Consider the following 15,726-nt stretch of genomic DNA (forward strand, 5'->3'; position numbering starts at 1 on the left):
CTTTTATGAAAACGGGTTAGAGTATAAATACTTTTTTGGGTATTTTTCTCATAACAGAGCAAATAGAGAGAGAGTGAATTACAGATCTAGGGTTTTCTGGTTTCCTTCTTCTTGTTGTTCTTTGGCTGATCCAGAGTGAGAGATTGGGGGAGCTTTTGATTGTGGAGTAGTCCAGTCATTTCTAGTGTAATCACTTCTTTCATTTGAGAGCAGGGCATGTAAGTTTCTACTATTGACATTTGTTTGATTTAATGAAACTTATCCCTCCCGTGGACGTAGGTCAATTTTGACCGAACCACATATATCGTGTTGTCGTTTATTGCTTTGTGCTATTTCAGTTCTTGGTAATCTATTTATCGTCATAGACGATTTGGAATCTGATTTGCTATAGGTTTTGATTTCTAAGAAGATCCATAGTTTTGCTGTTGCAAAACCCATCAGTGGTATCAGAGCAGTATTGATTGGTTATCTGTTTTAACATTGGAGCAGAGTGATCTGCTGGTTATTTGGCAAAATTCATAGAAGAGATCAACTGGTTTCTTTGCTGGTGTTTTTGTCAGTTGTTAAGGCAGTAATAATGAGGAAATCTAGACCTGATATGGTGAGTCTGAATGGTACAAACTACAGGCAATGGAAACTTATGATCAGTAATCTGTTAGTTTCAGATGATTTGAATGAAGCAATTGAAAATGAGGGTGTTAGACCTGAGACTACAAAAGAGGCTGATTGGAAAAAGATAGATAGAAAGGCCTGCAGCTTTATTCGTTCCTGGGTTGGTGTAAATGTTGTGCACCATGTTGAGAATGAGACTACAGCGTATGGTGTGTGGAGCAAACTTGAAGCTCTCTATGCTGGGAGGTCAGCAGGGAATAAAGCAACACTGGTACGAAGGCTGGTGAATCTGAAGTACATTGATAATAAATCAATTGCTGAGCACTTGAATGAATTTCAAAATATTTTGAATCAGCTGAGTAGTATGAAGATAAACTTTGATGATGAGGTGCAAGCACTTTTAGTCCTTGGATCTTTGCCTGCAAGTTGGGAGACACTTATTATCACTCTCAGCAACTCAGCACCAAATGGTAAAGTCAACATGGCATTTGTCACCATTTCCTTACTTGATGAGGAGAATCGAAAGGGGGATAAACCCTCTAAGTCTGATATGTTGGTGGCTGATAGAGGAAGATCAAAAGATAATAGAAGTGGTTCGAGCAGGGGAAAGCCTAGAAGCAAGTCTAGAGCTCCAAAGAAGGATGGTGCTTGCCATTACTGTGGCAAAATGGGTCACTGGAAAAATGAGTGCTGGAAATTTAAAAATGATAAAGTGAAGGGTATAGTGAAGCCTAGAGAAAAGAAAGAACAGAGTGCAAATACATCTGCTTATGCTTCAAACGGTGAACTGACATATGCTTCTAACTGTCAAGACTCCTGTCTTAGCACATCTTCAAATGAAACAGCATGGATTGTTGACACAGGTGCCTCATTCCATATAACTCCACACAAAGGTTACTTCTAGTTCTACAAAGCTGGTGATTATGGTGAGGTTCGCATGAGTAACAGTGGTGTGTCCAAGATAGTTGGTCTGGGTGATGTTAGAATTGAGACAAACATGGGCTGCTTCCTGACATTGAGAGATGTAAGACATGTTCCTGATTTGAGAATGAATTTGATTTCAGCAGGTAAGCTCGATGATGGAGGCTACCATAATGTTTTCAGTGGTGGAGCATGGAAGCTAAGCAAGGGTTCATTGGTTATTACACGAGGTAAGAAATGTTGTTCCTTATACAAGACAAATTTGAAAATTGTCTATGATGCGGCATATTCTGTTTTAATGGAGTCATCCTCTGAGTTGTGGCACAAGAGATTAGGTTACATTAGTGAAAAGGGGCTGAATCTTTTGATCAAGAGGAATGAGTTGCTGAATCTCAAGGATGCTCATCTTGAAAATTGTGAGCATTGCTTGAAGGGTAAGCAGAACAGAGTCTCCTTCAGTAAGTCAAAAGTTGAACTGAAAAAGAATGTCCTTGAATTGGTCCATACATATGTTTGTGGTCCTATGAAGATTAAATCCATAGGCGGTGCTTCCTATTTTGTAACCTTCATAGACGATGTATCTAGGAAGGTTTGGGCTTATGCTATAAAGTTCAAGGATGAGGTTGCAGCAAGGTTTGAGGTCTTTCACAAGCTGGTTGAAAGAGAGACAAGAAGAAAACTAATGAGGGTGCGGTCAGATAATGGGGGAGAGTACATAGGCTCATTTGATGATTATTGCAAAGAGCGGGGTATTCGACATGAACAGACTGTGCCCAAGACTCCACAACAAAATGGTGTGGCAGAGAGGATGAACAGAACAATGTTGGAATGGATGAGGAGTATGCTCTCCCATGCCAAGTTGGCTAAGCATTTCTGGGCTGAAGCCATGAGCACTTCAGTGTATGTGATCAACCGTTCTCCCTCCAAGCCATTGAATAATAAGTGTGCAGAAAGCGTCTGGTCAGGTAAAGATGTTAATTATGACTATTTACGTGTTTTTGGTTGCAGAGCTTTTGTGCATGTTCCAAAAGATGAGAGGTCTAAGCTAGATGCAAAAACCAGACAATGCATATTTTTGGGGGTATGGTGATGAAAAGTGGGGATACAAGTGTTATGACCCAGTTGATAAGAAGGTTTTGAGAAGTCGGGATGTGGTATTCCTTGAAGATCGGACTATTGAGAATTTTGAAGATGGTGAAAAGCTTGATGCATACATACGTGACCTTTCTGGTCTTGAGTTGTCTCATGATGTTGAGGAGACAATGCCACATGTAGCTTTATACTCAGATAGTGATGATGATGTTCCTCAGGGTCAAGCTGTAGGCCATGGAAATGATACTAATACTGAAACTGATCTTGGTGATAATGTTGAGGTTGATTTTGAAGTTCAACAAGAAGATGGAAATCAACAGAATCAACAAACAGAGGTACTTCGGAGGTCTACTAGGGAGAAAAGATCAAGTTCTAAGTATCCTGCTACAGAGTATGTTCTTCTAACTGATTGTGGGGAGCCTATATGCTATAAGGAAGCTCTTGAGGATGCTCATAAGAAAGAATGGCTAGCTGCCATGGATGAAGAGATGAAGTAATTGCTGAAAAATGGCACATATGATCTAGTTGAAAGACCAGAGAACAGAAAAGTATTACAAAATAAATGGGTGTACAAGATCAAGCAAGAAGGTGATGATAGCAAGATAAGATACAAGGCTAGGCTGGTTGTCAAAGGTTTTGGCCAGAGGCATGGAATCGATTATGATGAGATTTTCTCACTGGTAGTGAAGATGACTTCTATCCAGGTGGTGTTAAGTCTAGCTGCTTGTATGGATCTTGAGGTTGAACAACTTGATGTCAAGACTGCATTTCTCCATGGTGATTTGGATGAAGATGTTTATATGGAGCAACCTGAAGGTTATAATAATAAGAAAGGTGAGGAAAGCAAGGTGTGCAAACTTGTCAAAAGTCTGTACGGTTTGAAGCAAGCACCAAGGCAGTGGTATCTTAAGTTTGAGTCATTCATGACCATCCATGGGTACATGAAGACGTCTACAGATTACCGTGTTTTTGTGCAAAAGTTTGCTTCTAATGATTTTATTATACTTCTCCTATATGTTGATGACATGCTGATTGTTGGGAGAGATAAGCTCAAGATTGTCAAGTTGAAAAAGGATTTGGCTAAGTCTTTTGAGATGAAAGACTTGGGTCAAGCAAGACAAATTCTTGGAATGCAGGTCATTCGTGATCGGGTGAAGAAAAGGCTATGGTTATCTCAAGAGAGATATATTGAGAAGATTCTAAAACGATTTTGTATGGACAAGGCAAAGCCAGTTGCTTGTCTATTGGCTACACACTTGAAAATAAACAAGACAATGTCTCCCAAGGATGAAGAGGAAAGACAAGAAATTTGTAGTGTTCCATATGCTTCAGCAATAGGCAGTCTGATGTATGCAATGGTCTGTACAAGACCGGATATAGCTCATGCGGTTGGAGTACTTAGTCGTTTTCTTTCAAATCCTAGTAAGACACACTGGGAAACGGTTAAGTGGCTAATGAGATATCTTCGAGGGACCTCCAAATACGCTTTGTGTTATGGTACTGGAAAGTCACATGTTGAAGGGTTTTCTGATTCAGATATGAGTGGTGATATTGACACAATGAGATCAACTCCAGGGTATTTGTTTACTATAGGAGGAGGAGCTGTATCATGGCAGTCTCGTCTACAGAAATGTGTTGCTTTGTCTACTACAGAAGCTGAATATATTGCCATTACTGAATGTTGTAAAGAAATGAGATGGATGAAATAATTGTTGAAAGAAATTGGCATTGCACAAGACAGGTTTGTGGTGTTTAGTGACTCACAGAGCGTTATACATGTGAGCAAGAATCCAAGTTTCCATTCACGTTCAAAACACATCCAAAGAAGGTACCATTGGATCCGTGAAGTGCTCGAGAAGAAGGAGTTATACTTGGAGAAAGTGCACACAAATGAGAACGGGTCAGATATGATGACAAAGGGCTTACCAAGAGGAAAACATGAGATATGTTGTGCTAAAGCCGGAATGGTTTTGGCAGAAGCGTCACGATGATGAATGTTTATAGCAACATTCTCCCATGGCTCGGAAGGGGGAGAATTGTTGGTGTTCCTTGCCATTGCGGACGGGTTTTAAATTCCGGGTAAACGGGTCAGGGTTTTCTTTTATGAAAACGTGTTAGAGTATAAATACTTTTTTTGGGTATTTTTCTCATAACAGAGCAAATAGAGAGAGAGTGAATTACAGATCTAGGGTTTTCTGGTTTCCTTCTTCTTCTTGTTCTTTGGCTGATCCAGAGTGAGAGATTGGGGGAGCTTTTGATTGTGGAGTAGTCCAATCATTTCTAGTGTAATCACTTCTTTCATTTGAGAGCGGGGCATGTAAGTTTCTACTATTGACATTTGTTTGATTTAGTAAAACTTATCCCTCCCGTGGACGTAGGTCGATTTTGACCGAACCACGTATATTGTGTTGTCGTTTATTGCTTTGTGCTATTTCAGTTCTTGGTAATCTATTTATCGTCATAGACGATTTGGAATCTGATTTGCTACAGGTTTTGATTTCTAAGAAGATCCATAGTTTTGCTATTGCAAAACCCATCAATACTCTCCTCCTTCAGTAATTGGATCCATATATAATGGTCTACCAATAAATCTGCAAAATGACTAAGAGTTTCTACATTATACATGTGTGTAAGGATATTCCAAAGTCTGAACCATATCTGAGATGTTTCTTTATGTTTGCTTAATAATTTCAAATATGCAAACCATCTTTCCAACTTAACGCAGTTGGATCCAATATATGTATGCATATTTTTCAAAATTTTATCCATATTTGATCCCCTTTTAAATTTAAGAAAGTAGAGATCATGTACATTTACTGAAATTTTCTCTAGTCCATTTTTATCCCATTGTTTAATAAGTGCCTCTTTGATAACTAAGAATGAAACTCTATTTTTTCTATGTAATTTTCCACCATTACATTTTCTCATTCCTTAATACAATTTCCTTCTATTATAGTAGACAATTGAAATTCAAAAATAGAATTCAGTACTTCCACTATTATTACACAAGTAAAATTTTCCTTTGTATGTATGATCTTCAACTTTTTTTTCCAATATTGTTCTTCCAGACATCATTGATTTTCAATGTAGAATTACTTCCGATAGTATATGTTTTCGATTTAGGAGCCTTCATTAACTCTTTCAATGTCGCAACAGACTATTTTACTGTCACTTCATATTCATTTTTTTGAGTAAATTTTAGTTTTGAAGATAATGAATATTAAGTTAGATTGTTGTGTTTTGCATTTTCTCTTTGCTAAGTCCTCTCTTTTTTTTAGCAGATCAGGAGTTGGGTGATATAAATTTTATAAGATAATAACAAAAACAAATATTAGAATATTTATTTAGAATAATTGTTTAAAGTTATATTATACCCAAATAAAATTAAATAATTTTTTTTATAAATATTTTATTTAAATGAGATATATTTATAAATTAATTAATATTTTTATTTAAATACATTTAATTTTATTTTCTAGTATAATTATTTATTTAAAATATTTAAAATTTAAATTTATATTAGATAATATATTAGGTTATAATTTTATTTTTATTTTGAATTTATTTTAATTAATATAATTTTTTAAATGAAATAAGTTATTAATTTATTTTATATGAAAATAAATTTTATAATGTAATCAAATAAATATAAGAGATAATGTATATTTATAAATTAATTATTATTTGTTGGTTAAATATATTAATTTTATTTTTTAGTATAATTATTTATTTATTTAAAATTTAAATATTATATTAAATAATATAGTTTTAAATTAAATTTATATTGAGTTTTAATTTTTATCTAAAACAATTAATAAAAATAATATTAAATTTAATTAGAGGTTAGTTTTAATATTTAAATAATAAAATTATTTGATTTAATAGTTTATAAGATTTTGAATTTTAGAATAAAAATTGAATTTTTTCTCAAAAACCCTTTCATCAAAAGAAGCTTGAGTTTCTCTATTATTACTCATAAAAAATAATATAATATATCTTTAACTTTTAATATTTTAGTCCATAATTTGGATTAAGTGTAATATTATATTTAAATTTGTTTTTAATAAAATTCATATTTATTATATATCACACTTTTTTATTTTAGTTTATGTCCAACTTTTGGTATTATGGGGTTGAAGACGAAATATGTTAATATATATTATCTGATTTCTCACTTAAATGAACTTAAATTTTTTTTTCATAAAAATAATTTTTAATTTGTATCCTTTAAAATGCATAATATGCATAATATGTTCCATCAAATATTTCAATCTCGTGTCTTATACGGTTATCGTTTGACATTGTTTCCGATGTTCCAATCTAGCCAATTGAGTATGAGTAGTAATTTGTAAGAACGGGTTAAAAACAAGTTGTTAAGTTCAAGTATTTGTCCATTGCTATCTCTATTTCTAACCCAAGTTTTTGTAAAATTTATTATTACATAATGTATGATAACTCACCAATTATAAAATGTTTATATAAAAAAAGTCAATAGTCCTAATTTTATTCATTTATAAATTTTTAATTTTACTCTTATCATTCAAATTTTTGTGAGAATTATCGTCTAATTTATGCCCTTAGTCTCATCCTCACCAATATGACCATTTTAAAGTCAACGCTTAATCATTTGCTTTGCCAAACTCTGTAGATTAGGGCTTTAGTGTTTGTGTGTGAAGACCAAAGAGAAGAGAGAAAGAGATGGAGATGGAGGATTACATGGATCATTTTAGCCACGAGCACCGGCTGAGCCTAGAGGAGGTAATGATCGGAGAGAATCATGACTGTCGGGGATGTGGAATCGCCATCAAAGGTCAAACATATGCCTGTAAATTACCCGATTGCAGTTTCTATCTTCACAAGCTATGCGCCTCTGCTCCCAAACATCTTGAATCCTCCCCTGAATCTATTCATCCTCAACATCCCCTCACCCTCCAACCAGGCCCCCCTTATTCTTCTTCTTCTTCCTCCTCCTCCTCCTCCTCTTCTGGTAGCTTCTTTGATTGCAATATCTGCGAGAATCGCTTCTCGTCTGGATTTGCCTACCGTTGTTCACACTGTAAATTCTCCGTCGACTTGAGATGCGTTGCTTTGACATCCCATTTTATTGACCTCGGTCACGAGGGTCACCCTTTAACGCCATGGCTGTTCCCGGTAGCTCCGTCTTACGTATGCTCCGCTTGCGGCACGAAACACGAAGAAGAATCAGGACAGGGGATCTCATTCCTTTGCCAGAAATGCCCGTTTTGGATTCACGAACGGTGTTTGGAGTTGTCTGTGAGAGTCAACATTGACGGCCATCCTCACCCTCTTAGATTAGCCCATGGAATGACCCGAGATTGGGACGGCGTTTACAGATGTTTCATTTGCAAAGAGGATGAATATGATGGCACTTATTGGTTTTATGTCTGTTTGGCTTGTAATCTTTTTGTTCATCTCAAGTGCCTAAGAAGATTCAGGTTAGTAATAATACCTTCTTCTTTTTCCGGCGATAGATCTTGTTGCTTTTGATTTAATTCTCTCTAATATTCCACAGATTTGCCCCCAAAAGGGTTGAGATCAAAACCATCGATTGTTCCGATGATCTGATTCACTTGCCGGTACCTGATCTTCAATCAATTTTACCACTTTTGACTGGGTTCATCCAACAACTCTGCAAATTAGAGGAAGAATCAGACACTGATCTCCAGCTCCGGCACATGGGTCACGATCAACATCCTCTGCTACTCGTCGATCGTGTCAACGATGATGTTATCAAAACCTGCGATGCCTGCATACTACCCATATCATCTCCACCGTTTTACAAATGCGAATCATGCGACTTCCGCTTACACAAATGGTGCGCCGATCTACCGAAGGAGCTGAAAGAGCATCCCATCCACCCAGAACACCTTCTAACCCTCTTCATTCTGGCTAAGGACTCTTACCCATTTGGTATCTTCACCTGTAACAGCTGCTGGTTTCCCGTCAACGGATTCGCTTACAAATGCACTGAATGTTCAGATTATACCATCTGCGTGCGATGCGCATCTCTTCCACGCACTATCCTCCACGAAGCACACGACCACCCTCTCTCTTTAAAACAGGGGTCTTTGACCTTGACCTGCGCCAGTTGTCGCGTATGTAGGTACTATTCCGATTCGTTCTTGCCAACGTTTACTTGCGAAGATTGTTGTTTTGGGATCCACCCGTTATGCGCTTTACTACCTCGAACTATCGAGCACCGGTTCGACGAAGAACACCCGTTCGTGTTGTCATATCCAACTACGCCGGCGAGTTTCGTGGAAATTGATGACCCGAGTGCCAACCCGTTTTGTGAATTCTGCGAGAAGACTGTGGAGTTGAAATCTGGGTGGTTGTATCAGTGTTTGGATTGTAACATGTTTGGTTGCATTGGTTGTTTTGCAAAAGATTTGAGCTTGTTTTTGATGATTAAGCACGGCGGCGCCTACAATTCGTCTCATCATCGGGAACATCCTTTAGCCTGTGTTCCGATGACTGATGCTGACGAGAAAGGTTGTGATCGGTGTGGTGGAAAGGAGTATAATGGTAAATTTGGGTTTGAATGTGGTCTCTGTAAAATTATGCTCCATTTTCACTGCTTAGCTCCTTTACAAGAAAATAGTTAAGACTGTACATATAGTTTTGAAAGAATCTCAAATTTGTAAAATATGTGAACACTAAGCCTTTATATATTTTACATTTAATACAAAAATCTTTTCTTAATCAAATATGGTCAAATACATGTTAAATAATGGGAAAAGATAGTCACAACCAAATAATTTGAATAGGATATAGTTAAAATTTCTAGATAAAACTTAATTTTAAATATTATATATATATGAATAATTATTTATAATTATATATGTATATTTTGGTTATATTTCATAGTTTACAATTTGATTTAATTTCTCATCTAATATTTTAAAATCAATTTACATCAAACTTCAATTTTGACAGCTTTATCCACTATGATTAAGTGGGCTTTGAATGAATAATAGAAATGGCTCAATTGAAGCGGTGGATATTGAGGCCCATTAGGCATTAGTTCGAGAGCTAGGTAATTAATATTAATAAATTTGAGAGGGAATTATTTTTTTCATGAAAAATCAACCTAAAATATATGAGAAAGGATGGAAAGAGGAAAATTTATTAAAATTTATTAAAGGGAATTTTACATGGAATTAAGTGGGGAATGAAAAAATAACAAATTTTTTCTATCTTCTCTCTACTCACCCTTTATTTTTTTTTCAGTAATGCATCATTCACTTTCTCACTCTCACTCTCTCAAATTTTCTATCAATTTATACCTCTATTCCCCAACCATCTCAGGTACAATTGTTACTATTTCAGGGTTCCACCATCTACATCATCTAATTCATAGAATATTTTTTAATTCAATAATTCAAGTAATCTTGTTTCATTTTTAATTATTTTAATTTGTTTAAATAAATAAAACTAATATTTATAAATTATATTAAAAAATTTAAAAAATCAATAATTTTTAAAAATAATATAAGACATTAAATTGTCAATAATTTGTGTACAAAATTTTGAAAAATAAAAAATTTTAATTAAGAAATAAAAAACGAGTACAATGTTAAACTAAATCACAATAATACATGAAAAAATACACTACTAAATCATATTTTGTTACTATTTTGGTAACGCGCCCAAATATGCTCAATCAAGTCCGATCGAAGTTGTTGATGCATTTGCTTGTCATGTAGTGCAACCCGTCTCTTGCTATACTCATTAAATCCTCCGACGGGACCTTGAAATATCTCTGGAATTGTATTGTTGTCATTGGGTTCCTTCGACCAGTTGAATGTTGTATCCCCTTCATCCTCAATTATCATGTTATGCAAAATAATACATGTATACATTATATCCTTCAAGTTACTCTAGTACCAAAAACGCCCCGGTCCTCTAATCATCGCCCAACGAGCTTGTAAGACACCAAATGCCCGCTCGACATCATTTCTTGCAGCCTCTTGCATTTACTTAAACAATGCTTTCTTGGGATCATGAGGGCACTGAAAACTCTTGACGAAAGTAGCCCATTTAGGATAGATTCCATCTGTAAAATAGTACTCTCTCGTATATTGTCTATCATTCACTTCGAAGTCGATCTCTAGGCCCTTTCCTTTTAAAACATCGTTGAAGAGGGGGCTTTGATTAAGCACATTGATTTCATAATTGGACCCCGCGAATCCAAAAAAGGCATGATATTTCCATAAATCGGCAGATGCTACCTCTTCAAGCATTATTGTTGGTGTTCCATGATCACCTCTAGTAAACTGTCATTTCCATGCGACTGGACAGTTCTTCCATTCCCAATGCATACAATCGAGACTATCCAACATTCCGGGGAAGCCGTGCCTATGCTCATGCATAAGGAGCAAACGTTTGCAATCAGTAGTAGTTGGCTTTCTCAAGTATCTTTCGCCGAAAATGACGATTACACAACGACAAAAATTAAACAATGATTCAATGGCGGTAGTTTCAGCAATTAATATGTAGGTACTCATCGAATTGATCTTCGGGTCCTCCGTACGCCAATTGGAGGATGGAAACCGTGCATTTTTGAAGTGGTAAGAAATTTTGCCTTCTAGTTGCGTCGACTCTTCATTTAAAATAGTCATCACGAGATAAGGCATCGACTATGCGTGTGAAAATTCCTCTTCTCATCCGAAAACGACGAAGGAAAATATCACTCGGATATGTTGGATTTTCGGAGAAATAGTCAACAACAAGACGACTATGGCCTCCTTCACGATCACACTCTACGACTCTTCTTTTTCTTCTTGTTATTGCACTGGAAAAGCTCCCTATGTGCTGAAGAAGCATTTGTTGTTGTTGAAAAATTTCGAAAAATATTTGATCATCTGAGTCATCATTCCACAACTCTTCATCACTATCAACATTGGTGTTGGTATTGTGGTTGGGATTTGAAGACATTGTGTTTGGGGTGGTCTTTACTATGAAGAGAAAATGGTATAAGAAGATTGATTTAAGTATTGTGAAGAAGTGTGAGATAACTACTCTAATATATAATGATACATCAACGGCTAGTTTACAACGGTTAGTTTCAAAGGCTAGTTTGTAAAGAAATTTCACTACAACGGAATTTCAAACCCTACAAAAAAAATTTCAAATACTACAACGAAATTTCAAATACTACAACAGAATTTCAAACACCCCAATTATTTGCAATTTTGTCACAAAGTTTGAGATGTACTTCTAATTGCATTGGCGACATCCCCGTGGTATCCTTCATGATAACATCATACTCCCATTTTTTGTTGTGTTTTATTTGTTCCTTCAATTTCTCATTTGCTATCGTTTTGTATTCCTCCATGTTTTTGTCGATACTTTGTTTCATCTCATCGTACATGATATCCTTCGAGGGATGATTCATCTTACCCTTCCTCTTCGCTTCTTTCTAACCGATCGGACGTACGCGTTTTTCATCGACATCTTCCGGATTGGAAGAAGATATGTATCCTCCTTGAGCAGATGTTTTTGTCTTCTTCTTGTCGCAATGATCACGTTCATACTGATTAATCCACTTAGGACTTTCCTTAAGTATATTCCACATGCCCAAGTGAGTAAACGCATTGTTGTTCTTCTTTGTGCCCACTCTTTCATTGCATGCATAGGTATATCAACATCACTTTACCCACTTCCCCAATCCCTCTTCATCCGATTGTACAATCCGTTAAAGGCACTCACAAACTTTTTCAGCGTGTAAAAATGCGTTTTTAAAAGGTCCCAACGTCTCACTAGGTAGTTTGCAGATCAAATTTTATTATAATCATCGGTAATCTTCTTCCACATGGCATCCAATCTCTGAGCATTACTGATTTCTGCATCTTCGCTGACATTCACCCAACTTTATGCAAGGATCTCATTTTCTGGACCTGTGTACCTTGTAGCATAAGTACGACTCTTTGGGCTCGACGCATTTTCTCCATCAACAGTATCTTCACTCGCATCTAGATTAATTGCATCAATACCCGGTGGAGACGGATATGGATAAAATGGAGAATCTTGACCAGAAGATGGTGTTTCACACTCTTTGTATGTGCTAGTTCCACCAATACTAGTTTTTCTGGACGATTTGGAAGTCATCCCAAGTGCTCTAGCTAGGAGGGCACAGTCCATAGATCGGAGATGGCATATATGGATGTTGATACATTTCGACAAAATACATGTAAGGAAGGGTGAATATATGAGGATTCATTTGATGGTTCAGAAGAAATAATAAATTATGGGCACGAATGCTTGGATTTTGGGGTCAAACATTAAAATTTTAAGGAGAGGAAGTGAAAATTTGGGGACGGATATATGAATCTTGAGAAGAATTATTTTCCATTTTTTTCAGATTTCAAGTAGATACAATTTTGAAGAGAATATGAGATGAAATTAGATAATGTGTGAGCATCTATTTATAGATTTTACCTAAATAAAAAAATGTGATCATATGTATAAAAAAAACTATAATAAAACGGTTATATTTTCAATTGATGAAAGAAACAGTCATTTTTTTCAAATAAAAGAGATCCACATTTTATCAATTAAAAAAAATTAAAAAGCAATAATTTTACATTTTTAATCAAAAAATAAACATGTCAGGTGGGGGGCCACTTTTTGGCTTGTTTTTCTTCATTTGTACTGGTAGTAAATATTTGTTCCTCTCATTTCTCTCTCCACAATTATACCTATACTCACATTCATGTAGGGAAATTTGATCAAATGACCATCAAAAGAGGGTCATTCCCATAAATAACCTCCAAGACTACATTTTTTATATTTAACATTTTTTTTTAAATTTAAACAATTTTACCCTTACTAACTTTTTTTCTTTTTCTTCCTTTTCCTTTTCCTTTTCCTTTTCCCCTCATTTCTCTTTCTTCCCGTTTTTCCCCTCTTCCCTTCCCCGTCGTCGCTTGCTCTCCCCACCGGTTGTTCTCCCCCTCCGACTTCCACGCCCCCACCCACGAAGGTTCCAGCCCCAGCCGACGATCGCCCAACATACCCCACGATCGTCGGACGCATACCGCGAGCCTGCCTAGCTTTTCCAGGCCAAACGTTGACTCCCGACGATCGCCAAGCCCCGGAGACGCTGAGCCCGACGTTCGCCCAATAACTGAGGTTAATAATGCTTAGTTAGTTCTACTCCCCGTTTTTTACATGTTTAGTATGAAGTTTTATGGTTTTAGGGTTTTAGTTTAGGATTTAGGCTTTAGTTATGGTTTAGGCTTGAAATGCTTAGTTAGTTCTATTGTTTTGGCCCTTTGAATTGCTTTTATCCGAGAAATGTAGTTTAATCTAAATGGGGCGTGGGGTTGGCGTGGATCGTGGGGGTGGGGCGTGGGGGTTGTGCGTAGGGCGTGGGGTAGTGCGTTGATCGTGGGGTGGGGCGTGGGGGTTGAGCGTGGGGTTGTGCATGGGGTTCGCGTGGGGGTTGTATGTAGGGGTGGGGTGAGTGCGTGGAGCGTGGGCTTGTGCGTGGGGGTTGAGCGTGGGGTTGTGCGTGGGGCTTGGGTGTGGGGGTGGGGGTTGTGCGTGAGGCGTGGGGTAGTGCGTGGAGCGTGGGCGTGGGTGTGGGGTAGTGCGTGGAGAATATGAGATAAAATTAGATAGTGTGTGAGCATCTATTTATAGATTTTATCTAAATAAAAAAATGTGATCATATGTATAAAAAAACTATAATAAAACGGTCATATTTTCAATTGATGAAAGAAACAGTCATTTTTTTCAAATAATAGAGATCCACATTTTATCAATTAAAAAAAATTGAAAAGCAACAATTTTACATTCTTAATCAAAAAATAAACAACATGTCAGGTAGGGGCACTTTTTGGTTTGCTTTTCTTCATTTGTACCAGTAGTAAATATTTGTTCCTCTCATTTCTCTCTCCACAATTATACCTATACTCACATTCATGTAGGGAAATTTGATCAAATGACCCTCAAAAGAGGGTCATTCCAATAAATAACCTCCAAGATTACATTTTTTATATTTAATCTTTTTTTTTTAATTTAGACAATTTTACCCTTACTAACCTTTTTTTAGCGTGGAGTTGTGTGTGGGGTTTGCGTGGGGGTTGTGTGTGGGGGTGGGGTGAGTGCGTGGAGCGTGGGCTTGTGCGTGGGAGTTGAGTGTGGGGTTGTACGTGGGGCTTGGGTGTGGGGGTGGGGGTTGTGCGTGGGGCGTGGGGTAGTGCGTGGAGCGTGGGCTTGGGCGTGGGCGTGGGGTAGTGCGTGGAGCGTGGGCTTGGGCATAAGGTTAGCGTGGATCGTGTGGTGGGGCATGGGGGCTGAGCATGGAGTTGTGTGTGGGCGTGGGGTAGTGCATGGAGCGTGGTATTGGGCGTGGGCTTGGGCATGGGGCGTGGTCTTGGGCGTGGGCGTGGGGTAGTGCGTGGAGCGTGGGCTTGGGCATGGGGGTGGTGCGTGGCTTCAATTATTAATATGATTTTACTGTTTTTGATCCACCAAACATTCTGTATATGATTTTACTGACTGTTTTTGCAGATGACACCAAACGAAACCATTATTAATGATTTTAATGGTCGTGTTTCATGGAAATCCACCGGCCCCAGCTTGGCAAAGATAAAAGAGAGGTTTACTCACCATGATCTTTTGGATAGGGCTTTGCAGACCCAATTCTAGTATATATTCAAAGCCCCGACATTATATTTTTCAGGAACCATACTCCATCAGATGCTTATCAGAAAAAAATTCGAAGGAGATAAGGTTCTTGGTCAATGGTAAGGAGGTCTGCTGGGGCATGAAGTATTATGCATTGGTGACAGGTCTCAACTTTGGCAGATTTCCTTTGGTGGAGGAGGAGAAGGTTGAAGAATGTCCACCCCTTGTCCTCAAATATTTTAAGGGTAAAAATGATGTTAGACTAAAAGAACTTGAAGACATTTTCGTCGGATGCTCTGATAAGGAGGATTAATGGAAGATGAGGCTCATATTTCTCATTTACCAGTATCTGTTCGCATCTGATAATAGGAGGAAAATAAGTTTCAGAATCTTTCACATGGTGGAAGACATGGAGATGTTCCTCCAATTTCCATGGGGAAAGGT

At 37.2% G+C, this 15,726-nt stretch overlaps 1 protein-coding gene across 1 annotated transcript; it reads left to right on the forward strand.

Moving 5' to 3' along the window:
• The first annotated feature begins 7,259 nt into the window (after window positions 1-7,259).
• LOC124921222 lies at window positions 7,260-9,342 on the forward strand. The gene is made up of 2 exons (XM_047461849.1): window positions 7,260-8,081; window positions 8,159-9,342. Exons 1-2 carry the CDS (start codon window positions 7,324-7,326, stop codon window positions 9,249-9,251), a joined length of 1,851 nt encoding a protein of 616 aa, XP_047317805.1. The 5' UTR covers window positions 7,260-7,323; the 3' UTR covers window positions 9,252-9,342.
• Window positions 9,343-15,726: the final 6,384 nt, after the last annotated feature.

This window comes from Impatiens glandulifera, chromosome 1 (assembly GCF_907164915.1).
Source record: "Impatiens glandulifera chromosome 1, dImpGla2.1, whole genome shotgun sequence".
In the NCBI taxonomy this organism is placed as follows: domain Eukaryota; kingdom Viridiplantae; phylum Streptophyta; class Magnoliopsida; order Ericales; family Balsaminaceae; genus Impatiens; species Impatiens glandulifera.

Bases quoted from the DNA above. Each gene is read 5' to 3' on its own strand.
- LOC124921222 (XM_047461849.1), top strand. From the start codon at position 7,324: ATGGAGATGGAGGATTACATGGATCATTTTAGCCACGAGCACCGGCTG. The intron at 8,082-8,158 runs GTTAGTAATAAT...AATATTCCACAG, and splicing joins AAGTGCCTAAGAAGATTCAG to ATTTGCCCCCAAAAGGGTTG.